This window comes from Mesoplodon mirus, assembly GCF_964341445.2.
Source record: "Mesoplodon mirus genome assembly, chromosome: 7".
NCBI classification, from domain to species: Eukaryota; Metazoa; Chordata; class Mammalia; order Artiodactyla; family Ziphiidae; genus Mesoplodon; species Mesoplodon mirus.
The window spans coordinates 30,720,597-30,736,072 of record NC_138983.1 but is presented as its reverse complement, the minus strand read 5'-3'; the positions used below and the strand labels follow the sequence as shown (position 1 = coordinate 30,736,072).

Below are 15,476 nucleotides of genomic sequence, written 5' to 3'. Positions count from 1 at the left end.
ACCATTTAGAAACAAAATAATCTATTAATTATTATCTGCTAATGGTTTTAGGTTTAAAACTGTTTTACATAATATTTTAAAGCCCAAGGTAAAAGCAAAGTGAAGAATCATTTTTTCTAATTCTGTATGTTATTTATTCACTTAGTGAATATTCATAGAGCTCTAGCTGTGTTTCAGGTACTGTTTGTAGCCCTGAGGATATAACAGTTAACAGGAAACATCCATGTTTTCATGGAGTTTATGATCTATTGAGGGAGACATAATTAATACACAGTCAAATAAATATATAAAAATATGCACATTTATATGTTATATATACATTAACATAAATATTTATGTATTCGTATATATTTTAAAAAATATAGTGGAATCAAGAATTCTGTTTTGCCCATGTTAAATTTTAGGTGCATAGTAGAAATCCAAGTAGAAATGACAAATATGACATTTGGGGTTTTGAGTCTAGAGAACAATTGAAAAGTCAGGCCATAGAAGGTCTTTAATACCATGGCCAGGGAAGACATAATTTGAGAACTGAATCATCCATTGTGTGAAATGCTGTGGTCAAGTAAAATATGAACTGAATAGAGGTCATTGGTGATTTTGTAAGGATATGCTTCAGGAAAGTGGTTGGAATTGAAAACCTGATTGGAGTGGGTTGAAGAGAAAATGTTATAGGGACAGCAAATATAGGAAACCTACTTCACAGAATTCTGTATTACTGTCAATAATTACAAAATACTTTACAGTCAATAAAAAATACATGATTTCTTAGAGCTCACATACTTAAGATTTCTTTTTCTAAAAATCTTAATAATCTTTCTTTTCAATCTATATTACTGATGGACTTTTTTTGGAAGGGTAATTATGTGAGTTTGGATTTAATATTTATAATAAAAATTGTTTTACTGGTTCCACCCTTGAAGAAAACATGTTGTTTTATAAAATTTATTAGACTTGATTATAAATAACCATAATTGTCTAGCTTTTCATTCTATACAATAATATATAGTACTTATATTATGGATGAAAATAGCATGGGTTACAGTGTCACAACATTTTTAAATTCTCCAAGCTTGATCATATTTAATTGGGGAATAATTCTATGTAAAATTTTTTTCAGAATGCAATATACTTGTTTATCTTTAGTAATTGCCTTTACTGCTTAATTTTACCCAATACCACAGTAAGATAGAGTTAAAACTTTTTTTAGGAAGACGATACTGTGGTTAAGTAAGTTTAATCCATGTATATAGTACACTTGTCAAAAGCAAGGAGATTCAGATTCCTTGGATAGAATAGAATGGTGGAACCTGTGAAGACATACTCATATTGGTTAATCTTTAAGTATGTATTTTCAGAAATAAACCACTTTACCAATCACATATTTTCATTCTAGTAATCAGATAGAATGAACATAGTGTTAATATACTTGGAAAGAAACCTCATAAAAATATAAAACAGTGCTGTTCTTGATGAGCTTAAACAATATAACCTCGAATAATTTTTTTCTGGAAACTTCTTAGAAGTACATAATATAAAGCTTATGAAGTCTGTGAGATATGATAGTGCTTTAGAAATAAAAATTAAGAAATATAAAAGTAACTAAGGTTTATCCACAAACCCAGAGGTTGTTCTGAACAAAAGTAGGTGAGTTTGTAAACTTTCATATTGGCCATGGTCCTCTTTGACTAGCTAAATAAATCCTGGCTGAACTCTGAGTATATATTTTCATTTAGGTTGCTGGAGATTTTTAGAATGTTTTAAAATGTACTATTCAGGAAATGCATAAATAGATGGTAAGATTGCACATCGGCATACCATGCAGCTCTTAGAAAGGATGAGGTAGGGCTGGTAGGGGAGGTAGGTGATAGTAATAAGTGTAACTCAGGATCATTATGAGGATTAAAAAGGTAGAACATATCAGATAGAACTTGGAACATAGGAAACACACAATAAGTGTTAACTTTTTTTTAACATGGAAGGATGTCCATCTTATTAAAATAATAAAAACGTGGTTACCTCATAGTTGCAGCATTAAATATATAGTATAATTTTATTTTTATTTATGATACATTTAATTTATGATTTAATTTACTTTTCATTGTTATTTATCATTTGAAGTGTTCCAAATAGCAAGTATTTCCTAATTTGAGAAATAATAATAGAGAAGGAAGTATCTCTTCTGATATGGAAATATCTTTAGAGATGATAGTTTCATCACTTCATACATGTGGACATATATACTTTATTTATATATATATATTATATGTGTGTGTGTGTACACACACATATACTTTGGGGAATAGCTTTACTGTATTATTTGTGTATGTGAAAGTGTAAGATTTCAACTTAACACCACACAGGTAAGTGATCAAGTTTATGGAAAAATATGCCTTTGATTTTATAAAATGGGAGTTTTTGAGTATTTATAATATAATTTAGACATGCAGTCATTACTGTCTTGGATATTTTTCATCTTTAGCCATGTTCTCTTTTTAGGTTTCCCCAATTCTGGCCCAGAGCCAGATTGAGTTAATATTCTGTTCGTTGTCTTTTGTTATACTAGTTTTCGTGGCATTTGAGAATACAATGAATACCATATCACAAAATTGTAAACTAATTGTAACTAACTAACAAAGTTGTAAACTAACTTTATAAGTGGGAAGACATTCTGGGACATATCATAGTTGACTCAGACTATGTCTGACGTTTGATTCACCAAACCACATATGAATCACATATGTTATTTGAAAATAAATTCAAATATATCATTGGAAAGATATTTTAATATTCTGACAGAGTCTTAAACCAAGATGGATGGTATTTAATTCTTTGTGATTTTTAACAGTGAAAATTATTAAATAACTATGATCTTTTGTTTGGATTTATTTAGAGATGAAAATATTATGTAAGATATTATTCACTTACTGGAATTCATTTACTATGAATTAAAAGTTAATGATGTAATGATATCAAGCAAATGTTTAAAAAATTGACTCATACCTAAATGTTAACTTACTAGTTTATAATGTTCATTACAATAAATCGTTGAGTAGAAGCACAGAAGAAACAGAAGAATATGAAATGTCTTTTAAAAAGTGACGCATAATATTAACTGCAAAGCTTATGTTAGGACTCACCTAAGTTTACATTCAGCTACTTAGTTTCAGAGTCTTGCTGCTGCCCGTATACTCTTGGCTGAGCCATACCTTTTAGAATGCCATTTGAAGCATTATTATATTTTCCCCAAAGTCAACATAAATGATATAATTATAGATTACTGTTACTTTCTCTTTTGTATTGGGAAATGTCATCAATAACTTCTGTTGGTGTAAAATAATAATGTTTATTTCCTAAAGGAAACTGTGGTTGTTCATATAAATGATAGTATAAAAATATGTAAACTTGTTTCTTAGTAATCAATTCATCTTAGCTTATTTTTAATGTTTACATTCATGAAATATTATTTACCATAATCTTCTCAATGTGTAATTTAGGTATATGGCTTATTTTATAGTTGTTTTATTTCCTAGAATCCATTTGAATTTGTAATAAAATATAGCATATGGGTGATATTATAAACTGAAATACTGTGCTAGTAAGTATATTGTTGAATTTTCATTTCCCTCAGAAGCCCACGAGAATTGTTAAATAATTTAGTGTAGAGTCATAATTCCAAGTTTCCTTTCTTTCTTTAAAATACTATTTTGAAATTTCAGGATATAAACCTTGCTGCAAAGTCACTAATAACTTGAACTACCAAATGAGATTTTTGTGTGTTTAATGTCATTCAGTCCTGTGTATCTTCATTTTTTATTTCCCAAAGAAAGAAACAAAGCCTACAGAATGTCATAATAGATAGGGGATTGTGTCTAAAGTCAATATCAAATATTATTTGTGCAGAAAGAGACCATCAATAAACTCCAAGGTTTTTTCCTAAAGCTTGAACTTCTAAATTCAATCCTAAAATTGTTTAGTTTTGTTTATAAACTCCTTGCATCTATACCTTGAGTTCTTATTTTGACAGATGTAAACATGTCTGGATCAATTTATTATAGTCTCAATTAACCATGGAGCAAGTGGTGGTAAATAACAGAGACCAGTTTGAAAACCTCCTGACTCTTATCAGTACTCCTTCAATTGGAGTGCACAAGTGGTTAACGATTATAGGAGTCAGCTTACATGAATGAATCATTTCCATTTGATGATTCCCCGTGGTGATGATGAGCTAACCAGTACAGTAAACTTCACATTTTATAAAACATCACTAGGATGCCATACAAGAGCATTTTGTGATTTGTTCAAATAACATTGTAATGGAAATTTCAGTAAAATGAAAGACTCCCAAATTGATCACAATCAGCTGTGTTTTCATTGCAACAGCACTTAGTTATGAAGCTATTACTACAAAGTTCTTTGAAACAGATTTTATATATATTTGCAATACTATTGATTTATAATTTTTCTTTTCAGGACTCCTGCTAGAGCCTCATGTAGTGCTCTGTATTTTGAGTTAATGCAATTGATTTGCTCTTAAATGTCGATTATACTTTATTGACTGCTTTAATTTTTTTCCATGATCAATAATAATTCAAAAGTTGATTTAATACTGTTTATTACTGATAATTTTAAGGTTACTTCTCATAAAGAGAAACCTCCTGTTTCTAATTTCCCTTAATAGTTCTCTTGCCTGTGACTATAACCGTTTATTTGGAGAAGGAAAATAGATGGCCTCTTTTCTCATTTATCCTAGAACATAGATAAAATCCCTTCTTCACATGAACCTTTTTTCCATGACTAACAATAACAAAGATAATTCATATTTTCTTAGATGATAAAGATCAACTAATATTTTCAGAAATTATAGGAAAAAAATCATTGTTTCATTTATCAACATTTTGATACTTATTCTTTGGGTTTAAATTTCCAGCTCACGTGACATGATATTAAGTTATAATAGAGTTATTTCAAGTTTACTTAACTGTCTTAAAAATGCAAAGGAATTGTCTCTTAAGTTATAGTCAGATATGTTTAGATGCTATTTATTTTAGAATTACAGAATATTTGAGCTTGAAGAGATCATCTTTTTTAATCTTCTTGACTTATCATTGAAAAAATTAAGGCCTAGATAGGTAAAGTGACTTGCCTGAAGTCATATAGCCACATTTTTATATAAAGAGCTTAGTGTGTTGCTTATATATTAAGTGTTTAATAATTATCTGTTGAATTACATGTGTTTCAAAACCTGGATAAACGATCATGACAGAAGATGCAGAATTAATGTTTATATTAGGTAGAATTTTAATGTGAATTAGTACAAATTAAAACATTTTAACAAAATTAAGTGATTTTTTTAAAAAACATTTTTTATGGTGGAATAAGTCAATATTTGCTATACTTAGCTCATTTGCTTTAGTTACAACTTGTTCAACCAAAGTAATAGATGTAGACTGGCACTAATGAGAGTTATCCTAGATTGCATTTACATTATATTGTATAATGAAGTTAAAACATTGAGCCTACTAATAATAACTTTGCTTGATAGCAGAGAGTTACTATATATCTACCAGAAGGCAAGTGATGCTTCTTTCATATGATTATCATATTAAGGTTTATATTTTAAAGTTACCCCTGAAATTATAAATTGTTTTGTAGAATTGAACTCTAGCACAAATGTCTTTACACTTGCCTGTAGAATTTAAAATTGGTGACAATGCTTTTATTTTAAATTTCATCTGAAATTTTTTTTTTTTTTTTTTTTCTTTTTGCGGTATGCGGGCCTCTCACTGTTGTGGCCTCTCCCGTTGCGGAGCACAGGCTCCGGACGCGCAGGCCCAGCGGCCATGGCTCACGGGCCCAGCCGCTCCGCGGCATATGGGATCCTCCCAGACCGGGGCACGAACCCGTATCCCCTGCATCGGCAGGCGGACTCTCAACCACTGCGCCACCAGGGAGGCCCCATCTGAAATTTTAAAGCAAATATTTATTCTCTATATAATTTGGTGAAATTTGTGCCTGTTTACTTTTCTTATAACGTCTTTCTTTGGTTTGGATATCACAGTAATTCACATTGCTTTTCTTTCTCCTTTGTGTTATAGTTTTTAGTACTTTGTGGGATATTTTGAGAATTCAACAATTAACTAATATTGAAGGCAGAAGAAAGCTGGAATAGAGTTTTAAAGAGACAAGAAGATCTAAATTATTTAAACTTTATATTACCATAAAGAAATTTACCTTTCAAGGACTATATCGTTTTTGTAAAAAAAAATTTTTTTAGTAGAACAGTTAGTCAATAGTACTTTTCTTTTACAACTTAAAATATTTTTTAATAAAAATAGTACATGGACGTAAATCTGTGGTATATTTCACATTTTGTGGGTAGTATTCTAGTGTTTAATTATGAATTCCAAGTACAAAAAAGCAAGTGGTGATATAGAAGAGTTCTTCTGGCACAGAAACATTTTAAGAAGTAACAACAATTACATGTCTGAAATAAGACAAACTCCTGAAAGGCAAAGTTGATTTATTTTTAAGCCTGTTGTGAAAACTAGTAGTCAGAAAATAGCTTAGCATTGTGTTCTGACAGTAAAATATCTTAACTGATTAACAGAAAGTGCTGGTTGTTTTTGCCTAATTTTCTCCTAGCGAGAGTAAGAAGAATTTTCTTGATATGGTTTAATATTTTAATGTGTATTATTTTACCTTAGCCTGTTCCAGATCTCATTTGGTATAGCCAGTGTTTATATATTTAAAGCCTTTTTCTGATTAACTGGATCATCTGAGGTTATTTGGGGTATTATGTTTTACTTCAAACATAGGAAACTAAACCTCCTTCTTTGCTTATTTGTATTTTTTTTTAGGATAAGGTATTCATTCAAAGATCATATCTTCTCTACCTTGTATCTTCTCTTAAGATTGTGTCAGATAGATTTGATACTTCTCATTATGAAGACATAAATGATATTGTCTCACAACAAATGATAACACATTCTGTAACATACAACTTGGCATAACTAAAAGATTTCCAGGCTTTAAGTAGTTATCAACTTATTTTTCAGTAATGTTTATTGCAACATAAATCTAGAATTGAAGATAGAGCATTGAGGGCAGAAGTTTAATTTTAGGTGGAAATAATTGGAAAAATTGACTTTTCCTGTTGCTTAATAGTGTTTCCTCCTCAATTTCAGAAGGCATGATTTAAGATGATTTAATTTAGAATGGATTGGAAATATTGGACTTTTTTGGTTGTTGTTTAATAAATAGAACTAACACAGAAGAAGCACTTGAAAAGTGGAAGCAGATGTATAGGGAAGACTAGCTTCCCTTTGTTATAGCAATTTATAGTTTTTTGTTTTGTTTTAAGAAGTTGTTCCCCTTGTATTCTAACATAATATAGTCCTGGTGCTTAAAAATATCCTTATAATAGTTTTCATGTTATACTTATTGCTTAGAAACCTAAATGGTCTCTGCAGTAATGCTCATATTTGGCATTTAAGTACCTTGTAACTCTAAAATACTTGTATTATTCTGGGTTATTGCTTCAAATACTCCAGCCATACTTTTTGAAAGTGGGGGGGTCATAATTGGGGAGGTACAGGAGGCACACAACACAGGTTTCATGAACACAGAGACCATGATATAGGCTTTTGAGATTCCCAATGCAGTCAGACTAAACAGGTGGTAGATCTATTATAGTGAGATTTTCAAGCTCCCTAATTATTTTTCATAGCAATAAATAATTTTGACTGTCTGACTTAATTTTCTGGTTTTGGATCTATGGTGTTTTGAAAGACAGTATTTCTAAACACAATTTGAGATAGAATTAAATGTCATGCCATTATTGTCACCATCAAATGTTTAATAGCAAAAATAATATGTGTGTAGTGATCTACAGTGTACAAAGTATTTTCATATAAATTTTCTCTTTATTTCACACAACTGTATTAAACGCACCTTTATTAAATGACTTCCAAGGTCATAGAGTGGAGACCCTTTGCTAAATGAACCCCATTTGTTAACTTCATTTTCAGTGGTCTTAAGGGCACCCATGTGGTTTTCTAGCACTGCATTAGGACTCTGTTGAAATAGTTGGGTGGAGAATTATACCTTATGCCAATACCATAGCAAAGAACACCTTAAAGAAGCCAAAATCTAAGATTCAAACCAAATAAAATTATTAATGCTAATTCCAGCTATCTGTAGTGAATTTTGATAACCCTATACAAATTAAACAAGATCTTTGTTTAATACCTATCCAAAGTTTATTAAAACAGGTTTTCTTAGTAGGTTAGTTAGGCTGTCAGTTGTATGAAGTAAATTTTGGTCAAGGAATAGCCAAGGTAGTAATGCAGTAATAAGTTATAAATGTGCTCACTGTGCTCTAGAATGTCACGATTGGAATACAAGAAATATGTGTAAGAAAAAATATAAACATTCAATATTGATGGTTGAATGAGCTGAATAAATTAGACGACTCTTCTTTCAATTTAAGAAGTTTGCCAGTGTTTGGATACCTTTGAACAAAGAAAAAATGGAAATAAAATGTTTATTAAGCATAAAAAGAACCCCCCCCAAAAACAGTTTTTCTTGACAGACAGACAGTATTTTCTTTAAGAATTTTATAGGCTTTCTCTCTTCCTTTTCCTTTAAGTAAGCCATCTATTTGTTTATCTAAACTTAACAAATGTTTATTGCCTGTTCTACTCAGCATTGCTAGAAGTCTACGTCTGGATTTTCTGTTTTGTCTTACTTATTGTTTCAGACTTGAAGACAGTGTTTGTAATAGTCAGGGTTCTCCGGAAAAAAATTGAATCAATAAAATTTATACCTATATATTAAGAGATTTATTTTCAAGAGTTGGCATACACATTTGTGGGGGCTAGCAAGTCTGAAGTCTGTCGGGCAGGTAAGCTGGCTGGAGTCTCATATAGGGGTTAAAGCTGTGCGGGTTTTTTTTTTTTTAACCATTGACTTACAATATTCATTTCTGATACACAACATAATGATTTGATATTTTTATATATTATAAAATGATTGCCACTGCTGTAGTCTTTTTTTTAATAGTACAATTACAATTTACTTCATATGGAAGAGGGTCTTTACCCCATGCCACCATTAGCAAAATGTCCACTTTTATTATTTGCTGACAATTTCAAAAGCAGATGAATTTTAGAGGAAGAATTACCATTTCTTTTTTTGCATTGAAATTTCTCACTGAATGTCAATAGTTTGTCAGCAGAATGCAAACATGAAGACTTCTGACTTAAATCTTTCTTTCTTTTTTCTTCTTTTTTTATTTGAATTTTATTTTATTTATTTTTTTATACAGCAGGTTCTTATTAGTCATCCATTTTATACACATCAGTGTATACATGTCAATCCCAATCGCCCAATTCATCACACCACCACCCCCCAACCGCTTTCCCCCCTTGGTGTCCATACGTTTGTTCTATTTCTGCCTTTCAGACCAGTTCATCTGCACTACTGTAGTCTTAAAGAAGTATTTCTCCTTCCAAGAAACCTTAGTTTTTGCTCTAAAGGCCTTTCAACAGATTGGATGAGATCCCATCCACATTATGGAGAGTAATTTCACTTACTTAAGGTCAACTGATTTTGGATGTTAACTACATCTACAAAATATCTTCACAGCAACACCTAGATTAGTGTTTGGTACTGTAGCCTAGACAAGTTGACACATAAACTAATCATCACAATATTGTTTATCTGAAAAGTTACTAGAATTGCACCCATCCATCTGAATATGATGATGCTTACTCATGGAAATGTTTTTAAAGATTCCTGCTAGATTAGATTAGATGTGTAAATCCTAGCTACTACCTAAAATACTTTACAGGAGGCAGGGTGATAAAGCAAGAAGCTCATGGACCCTCAGAATCAAAAAGGCCACTGTCTCACCTTGGCTTCATTACTTACTGCAGTTTGTTTTGGGAAAGGCCACTTAAACTCAGTCTGTTTCCTGGGCAAACAGGGCAAAAAAATATCTGTCTCACAGGAGAATTAGATGAGTGTTTAGTGAGTTAATGGATGCTAAACACCTTGTAAACTTTCTGGCGCAGGTTAGATGCTCAATAAATATTAATTCCTATTCCCTTTTCTCCTTTATCCTTTTTTCGAAAACAAAATTTGTTTAGTTACCAATATATTTGTATTCATTTATTCATGTATACATTCAACAAATATTTATTCAGCTCTATGTGACAGGTACTGTTCCAGGTATGAGAGATACAAAAGTTTATCTACTCTCTTAGAACTTACCTTCTAATGATGGGACACAGACAATAAACACAATAAAAAAGAAGGATATGAGGTTGATTATGTTATATTAGATAAGTTCTATGGAGAAAAAGTAAAGCAAGGAGGGGGTATAGGGAGAAATGGGTGTTGATGGTGAGAAAAATTTTAGTTTTCAGCCTTACTAAGAAGATTATATTTAAGCAAAGACCTGAAAGAGAAGACAGAACAAATGCTCCATCCTTGAATATCTGTGCTGTGATGGGGAAGGCAGGTGGGACGTTAAGTACAAATGCTTTATGACAGACATTGTTTGAGGAACAGTAACAAGGCTCTGCTGATGGGAATAGAGTGATCCAGAAGTGGAGGAGTAGAAGATGGAGTCAGTTAAGTTAGGTGAGGTTGGCTGGGCAAATTTTGAAGGGCTTTGTGAAATGGAAGACCATTAGAGAGTTTTGAGCAGAGGAGGAGTGACATGATCTGATATTTGTGCTACTCAAAAATAAATTATAGGAAACTATAGGAAGTTTTGTTAAGAGCATAGACTCAAAGGACAGACTGCATGAGTTCAGATAACTCTGTAATTTATTAACCATGCAACCTTAGGTGAGTGCTTCTCCACATGAAATGGAAATAATAGTAGCATCTACCTCACAGAGTTGTTATGTAAAGTAGCTTGGCACATGTAGAAAGAATCTAATCAGTCTTTGCTATTATTTTTAATAATAATAAGAGGGTCCATCTGTAATATGACCCATTCCCTGCTAGTGTTCTTGAATTGATTCTTAACCTGTTATTGTCATTGATTTAAATGTAAAACTATTGATAAATTAGAAGGGGTCGTGAGTATGAAGGAAATATATGCCACCGCTTATAAATTGGTGCTTTAGATTTTTTTTTTTTTTTTTTTTTTTGCGGTATGCGGGCCTCTCACTGCTGTGGCCTCTCCCGTTGCGGAGCACAGGCTCCGGACGCGCAGGCCCAGCGGCCATGACTCAGGCTCAGTGGCCATGGCTCAGGCTCCGTGGCGAAGCCGCTCCGCGGCATGTGGGATCCTCCCGGACCGGGGCGTGAACCCGTGTCCCCTGCATCGGCAGGCAGACGCTCAACCACTGCGCCACCAGGGAAGCCCGGTGCTTTAGATTTTGAGAGGGTCAGATTTTGAGAGGATCATGTTGATTCCCAGAAAAACAGATTATCTCCTCTGATGATACCAGTGTTTTTTGTTTTGTTTTGTTTTGGTCAGTGCTGTCATCATTCTTTAATGCAAACAGATTTGAAACTTCTGTGACAAGTTTGACATTTTTTCCAACTTTATCATTTGTATCTAAACTAAGCTTTGGTTCTTATGAGTACTCCTTCATGGTAGCATTCCTTGTCATTTCTCCTCATATGAGCCCTTCCTTTTCTACCTGTCATTATCCTAGTGCAAGTCTTATGCTTCATGGGCTCTCATCTGTTCTTGTGCCTCTTGTCAGTGGAAGTAGTAGGTATTATTATCATCATCATCATCATCACTATCATTATTATGATTTTTAATCACCATGTGCCGGAAAGTATTCTAAGCAATTTATATACACAAATTTATTTCATTCTCATTGTAATCCTATAAGATCAGTGTTTCTGACTTCATTTTATAACTAAGAGGGCTGACTCAGAAAGGTTAAACAACCTTATGTTCAACCTGGTCTATTTCGTTTTACAAATCCTGTATGCTATACAATTAAATCAGTTAATGATTCAAGAATAATGAATAATAATAATTCCTTTGCCTTTGTTTCAGATTTTTCCTGCCTCCTGGGACACATTCTTTCCTCTGTTATACTTAGCTAGTTATAATTGAGATTTGACTTGAGGCCATCTTCTTTGATGAAGGAGACTTTTCAGACCATGACTGCATAGAGTATTATTTGCTTCTGTAAAACATAGTTTACTCTTTGTTAACATTGACATGTAATTATACACTGGCATTTGGCATGTCTGGAATTTTGTTGGACAAGTGACTTAACTTCTCTGAACCTCAATTTCCTTATGTGTAAATGGAGATAAATATACAATTTTAGTTCACAATAAAAATTTGGCATGTTTGGAATTTATTTAATCATTTCAGGGATACATGTTTGGTCTCTCCAAGTAGACTGAATGTCCATTAGGACACTAGTAGTATATTTTATAATTCTTTGTATCTACATGTAAAACTTATACTCTAAAATTCTGTATTCTCCATACAGAATTTATACAATAAGTGTGTAATTTTTACTTTATTATGAAGGTAATTAGATAATTGATTTTAATATGACTGTTACTTCTTGTCAGTCAACTGGCCACATTGAAAGTTGTATAAAGTTTTCCTGGTCAGTTAAAAATAGAGAAATTTTGGATGCTTTGTTTCTAGTAATATGTCAGAATACCAGTGTAGTTAAATTAGCCCCACTGTCCAATTCATTCTCCCTACATGGAGTTGTTTATGCACCATGTTTACGCATATGATTAGTAGTGTGATAAAAAATTTTTTTAATATTTATTTATTTATTATTTATTTATTTATTTGTTTGGTTGCACCGGGTCTTAGTTGCGGCAGGTGGGCTCCTTAGTTGCAGCTCGCCATCTACTTAGTTGTGGCTCGCTGTCTCCTTAGTTGCGGCTCGTGGGCTCCTTAGTGTGGCATGTGAATGCTTAGTTGCGGCATACATGTGGGACCTAGTTCCCTGGCCAGGGATGGAGCCCAGGCCCCCTGCATTGGGAGAATGGAGTCTTAAACACTGAACCACAGGGAAATCCCCGTGTGATAAAATTTTAAAGGGCAATACTAAAAATCTTTAAAGGTATTACTATCTGCAAAAGAAAAGTAATAATAATATTTACATTTTAAACATTTGCTTTTAGAGAGTAAGTATTTAAAAGATTGTCTAGTAAGCTGTATTTTTTTTCAATTTGGGCTGAATTAAAAAAGACAATGCAAAAATATTTTCTTAGTTTTAAGACATAGCAAAGTAAGAGTAATTATGAAATTGTCTTATTTTAGATATATCATAGGTGATTTTTATTGCATTTAAAACTCTTTGGAACTTCTCCCTCTAGAAGTGTTAACATTATCGAGAGGATCCTTTTAAAGACGATCTGCCAACTGAAGGTTCTGTTAGTGTTTCTTCAAACTAAGAAGCTGTGAAATGTTTTTTGTATGCTAAATTACTTTTGTATTTAGTATGAATTATTATAAAATTAAGGCCTTTTGTGAATAATTATTTTCTTAATTAAGATAGATTTTACTAATATTATTTATGTAGTACTATACCATTTTCAAATTTCCTTCATGCATATTGTCTTATTTGCATATCCCAATAAAGATGTTGTGGGCTAAATAAAGTGATGTGAACTAATATTGTATATTTATCTCCATTTACACATGAGGAAATTGAGGTTCAGAGAAGTTAAGTAACTTGTCCAACTTTTATGGCAATTAAATAATAGTCTGGATCAGAAATCAGATATTTTGACCTCATTCTCTTTCTTTTACACCCTGCTGCCTCATTTAGATCTTGTTTTTCAATTCGTGTAATACTTGAAAGTCACATAAGCAGTTTGTTCTAAAAGTATGTAGATATTTTATTGACCTTGCCTCTTCTAATTATTTTGAATTATTTTAAAGATATTTTCTTGATTATTTTTTCTCTTCCTAACTTATGAAACTCTTTGTCACTCCTTAAATTTTACTTTCTAACATCTACTCCACACGAGGATTTAATGGTGGTATAGTGTATCCTGAGTGTGAGTCTGAAACTTGTCCAATCTTCAATCATGTGTTTAAACAAGTTAAGGAATACGGAAGTTCCTACTCACCTGCCCTTATATGTGTGCATGCACATAGACACATATACGCACAGTGGATTGGACACCAATACTTATATATATAGCTGTGTTTTGACTTGTATAAAATTAATGTTATTTGGAGGCCAAATAATAGTAAATCTTACCATCATTGGTTTTATTTTAATGGTGATAAGCATTTAATATTAGAATGATGTTGAAACCATCATCAGTAAAATGACTTGTGGCCCCCACCAAAAATTTTTGGGAAGAGCATTTGCTGAACACATTGATGAAAGAGTTCAGTATTGTATTATTTTCACATTATTTTTCCAAATACTTTAAACAATCTATACACTTAATAATTCTTAGAAGAAAATAACTGTCTATCATTCTCAGTAGTTGTGTGGTGTTCCTAGAAAAGTTTGTCCAGAATATGTTATCTGAATTTCTTGATGGTGTTGATTAAAAACTGTTTTTCTTATTCAAAAAGATGCAGACAGATTGACATTGCCTGGTCCTGAGACCTTTGTGAAATTAAGCTTATTGAGACCACCCAAGCCATATTATTTTTAGCTGTTTGTGTTAATTCAATCATTGTATCTGAAAACAGATCAAATGGCAGTCCATTGTACAGCGCTGGGACTTATGATTGAAATTTATTCCATGTTACAGGTAAGAGTAAAAGCTACTCATCACCAGGAAGGATGAATACTCTAATTATTTAATATAATCGAAGAATGTACTTTACAAAGAAAAGAAAAAATAAGTTTTGTTATGACAAGTTAAGATTTCTTTTGTGAATAAGATAGAATTTAAGCTACAAGATGAAATGTCTGCAGAATTTAGGCAGAATGAGTCATCATAGTAACACCAATACTCTTGATAAAATGAGAAAGAAGATAAATTTATTGCAATGCATTGATTGTTTTGTTTGGTATAACTTTTATGTTCTTTTGAGATTTTTTTTTCCTTTTACATTAGCTCATGTATTAGTTACAAATAAAACAAAATAAGAGTGTAGCAGACGGATACTCAACAGACCTTGACAAGACAATAATAAATCAAAGGGTTTTGTAGGAAAAATGTTTGTTCAGAATGTTAGCTGACTATGAGGTTGGTGGCCTTCTACGTTCACAGTTATATGTTCTAATTTATTTCAGGTCTCCAAATGCATCGGTGTGACAAATGTCTACCTGTCACAGATTAGACAGAAAACATAAGTAAAGCCTGAGAGAAGTCGCTGATAGCCTTGAGTGATTTAAGCACACAATGGTAGAATAATAGTTTGCCTTAGCAATTATGAACATTTCCGTGACATTATAAAGCAGACTACTTTCTAGTGATTTTTTTGTCAGAATATCCATTATATCATATCCAAATAACTAGCTCATCTTTCTTAACATTTGTCTCACTGG

The 15,476-nt window shown here is 32.1% G+C and overlaps 1 protein-coding gene across 4 annotated transcripts in view; it reads left to right on the top strand.

The window, feature by feature from the left end:
* The window catches only part of METTL15 (methyltransferase 15, mitochondrial 12S rRNA N4-cytidine), a 375,848-nt gene that overhangs the window by 65,330 nt on the left and 295,042 nt on the right, over positions 1-15,476 (top strand). Inside the window, exon 1 of one of the 4 annotated variants that reach the window (XM_082628456.1) lies at positions 14,625-14,733. The exons of the other annotated variants lie outside the window; for them this stretch is intronic. Within the exon in view, the coding sequence (XP_082484582.1) occupies positions 14,677-14,733 (57 nt within the window). The 5' untranslated portion in view covers positions 14,625-14,676. Of the gene's footprint in view, positions 1-14,624; positions 14,734-15,476 lie in introns of those variants that run through there. 4 annotated transcript variants of the gene reach the window in all.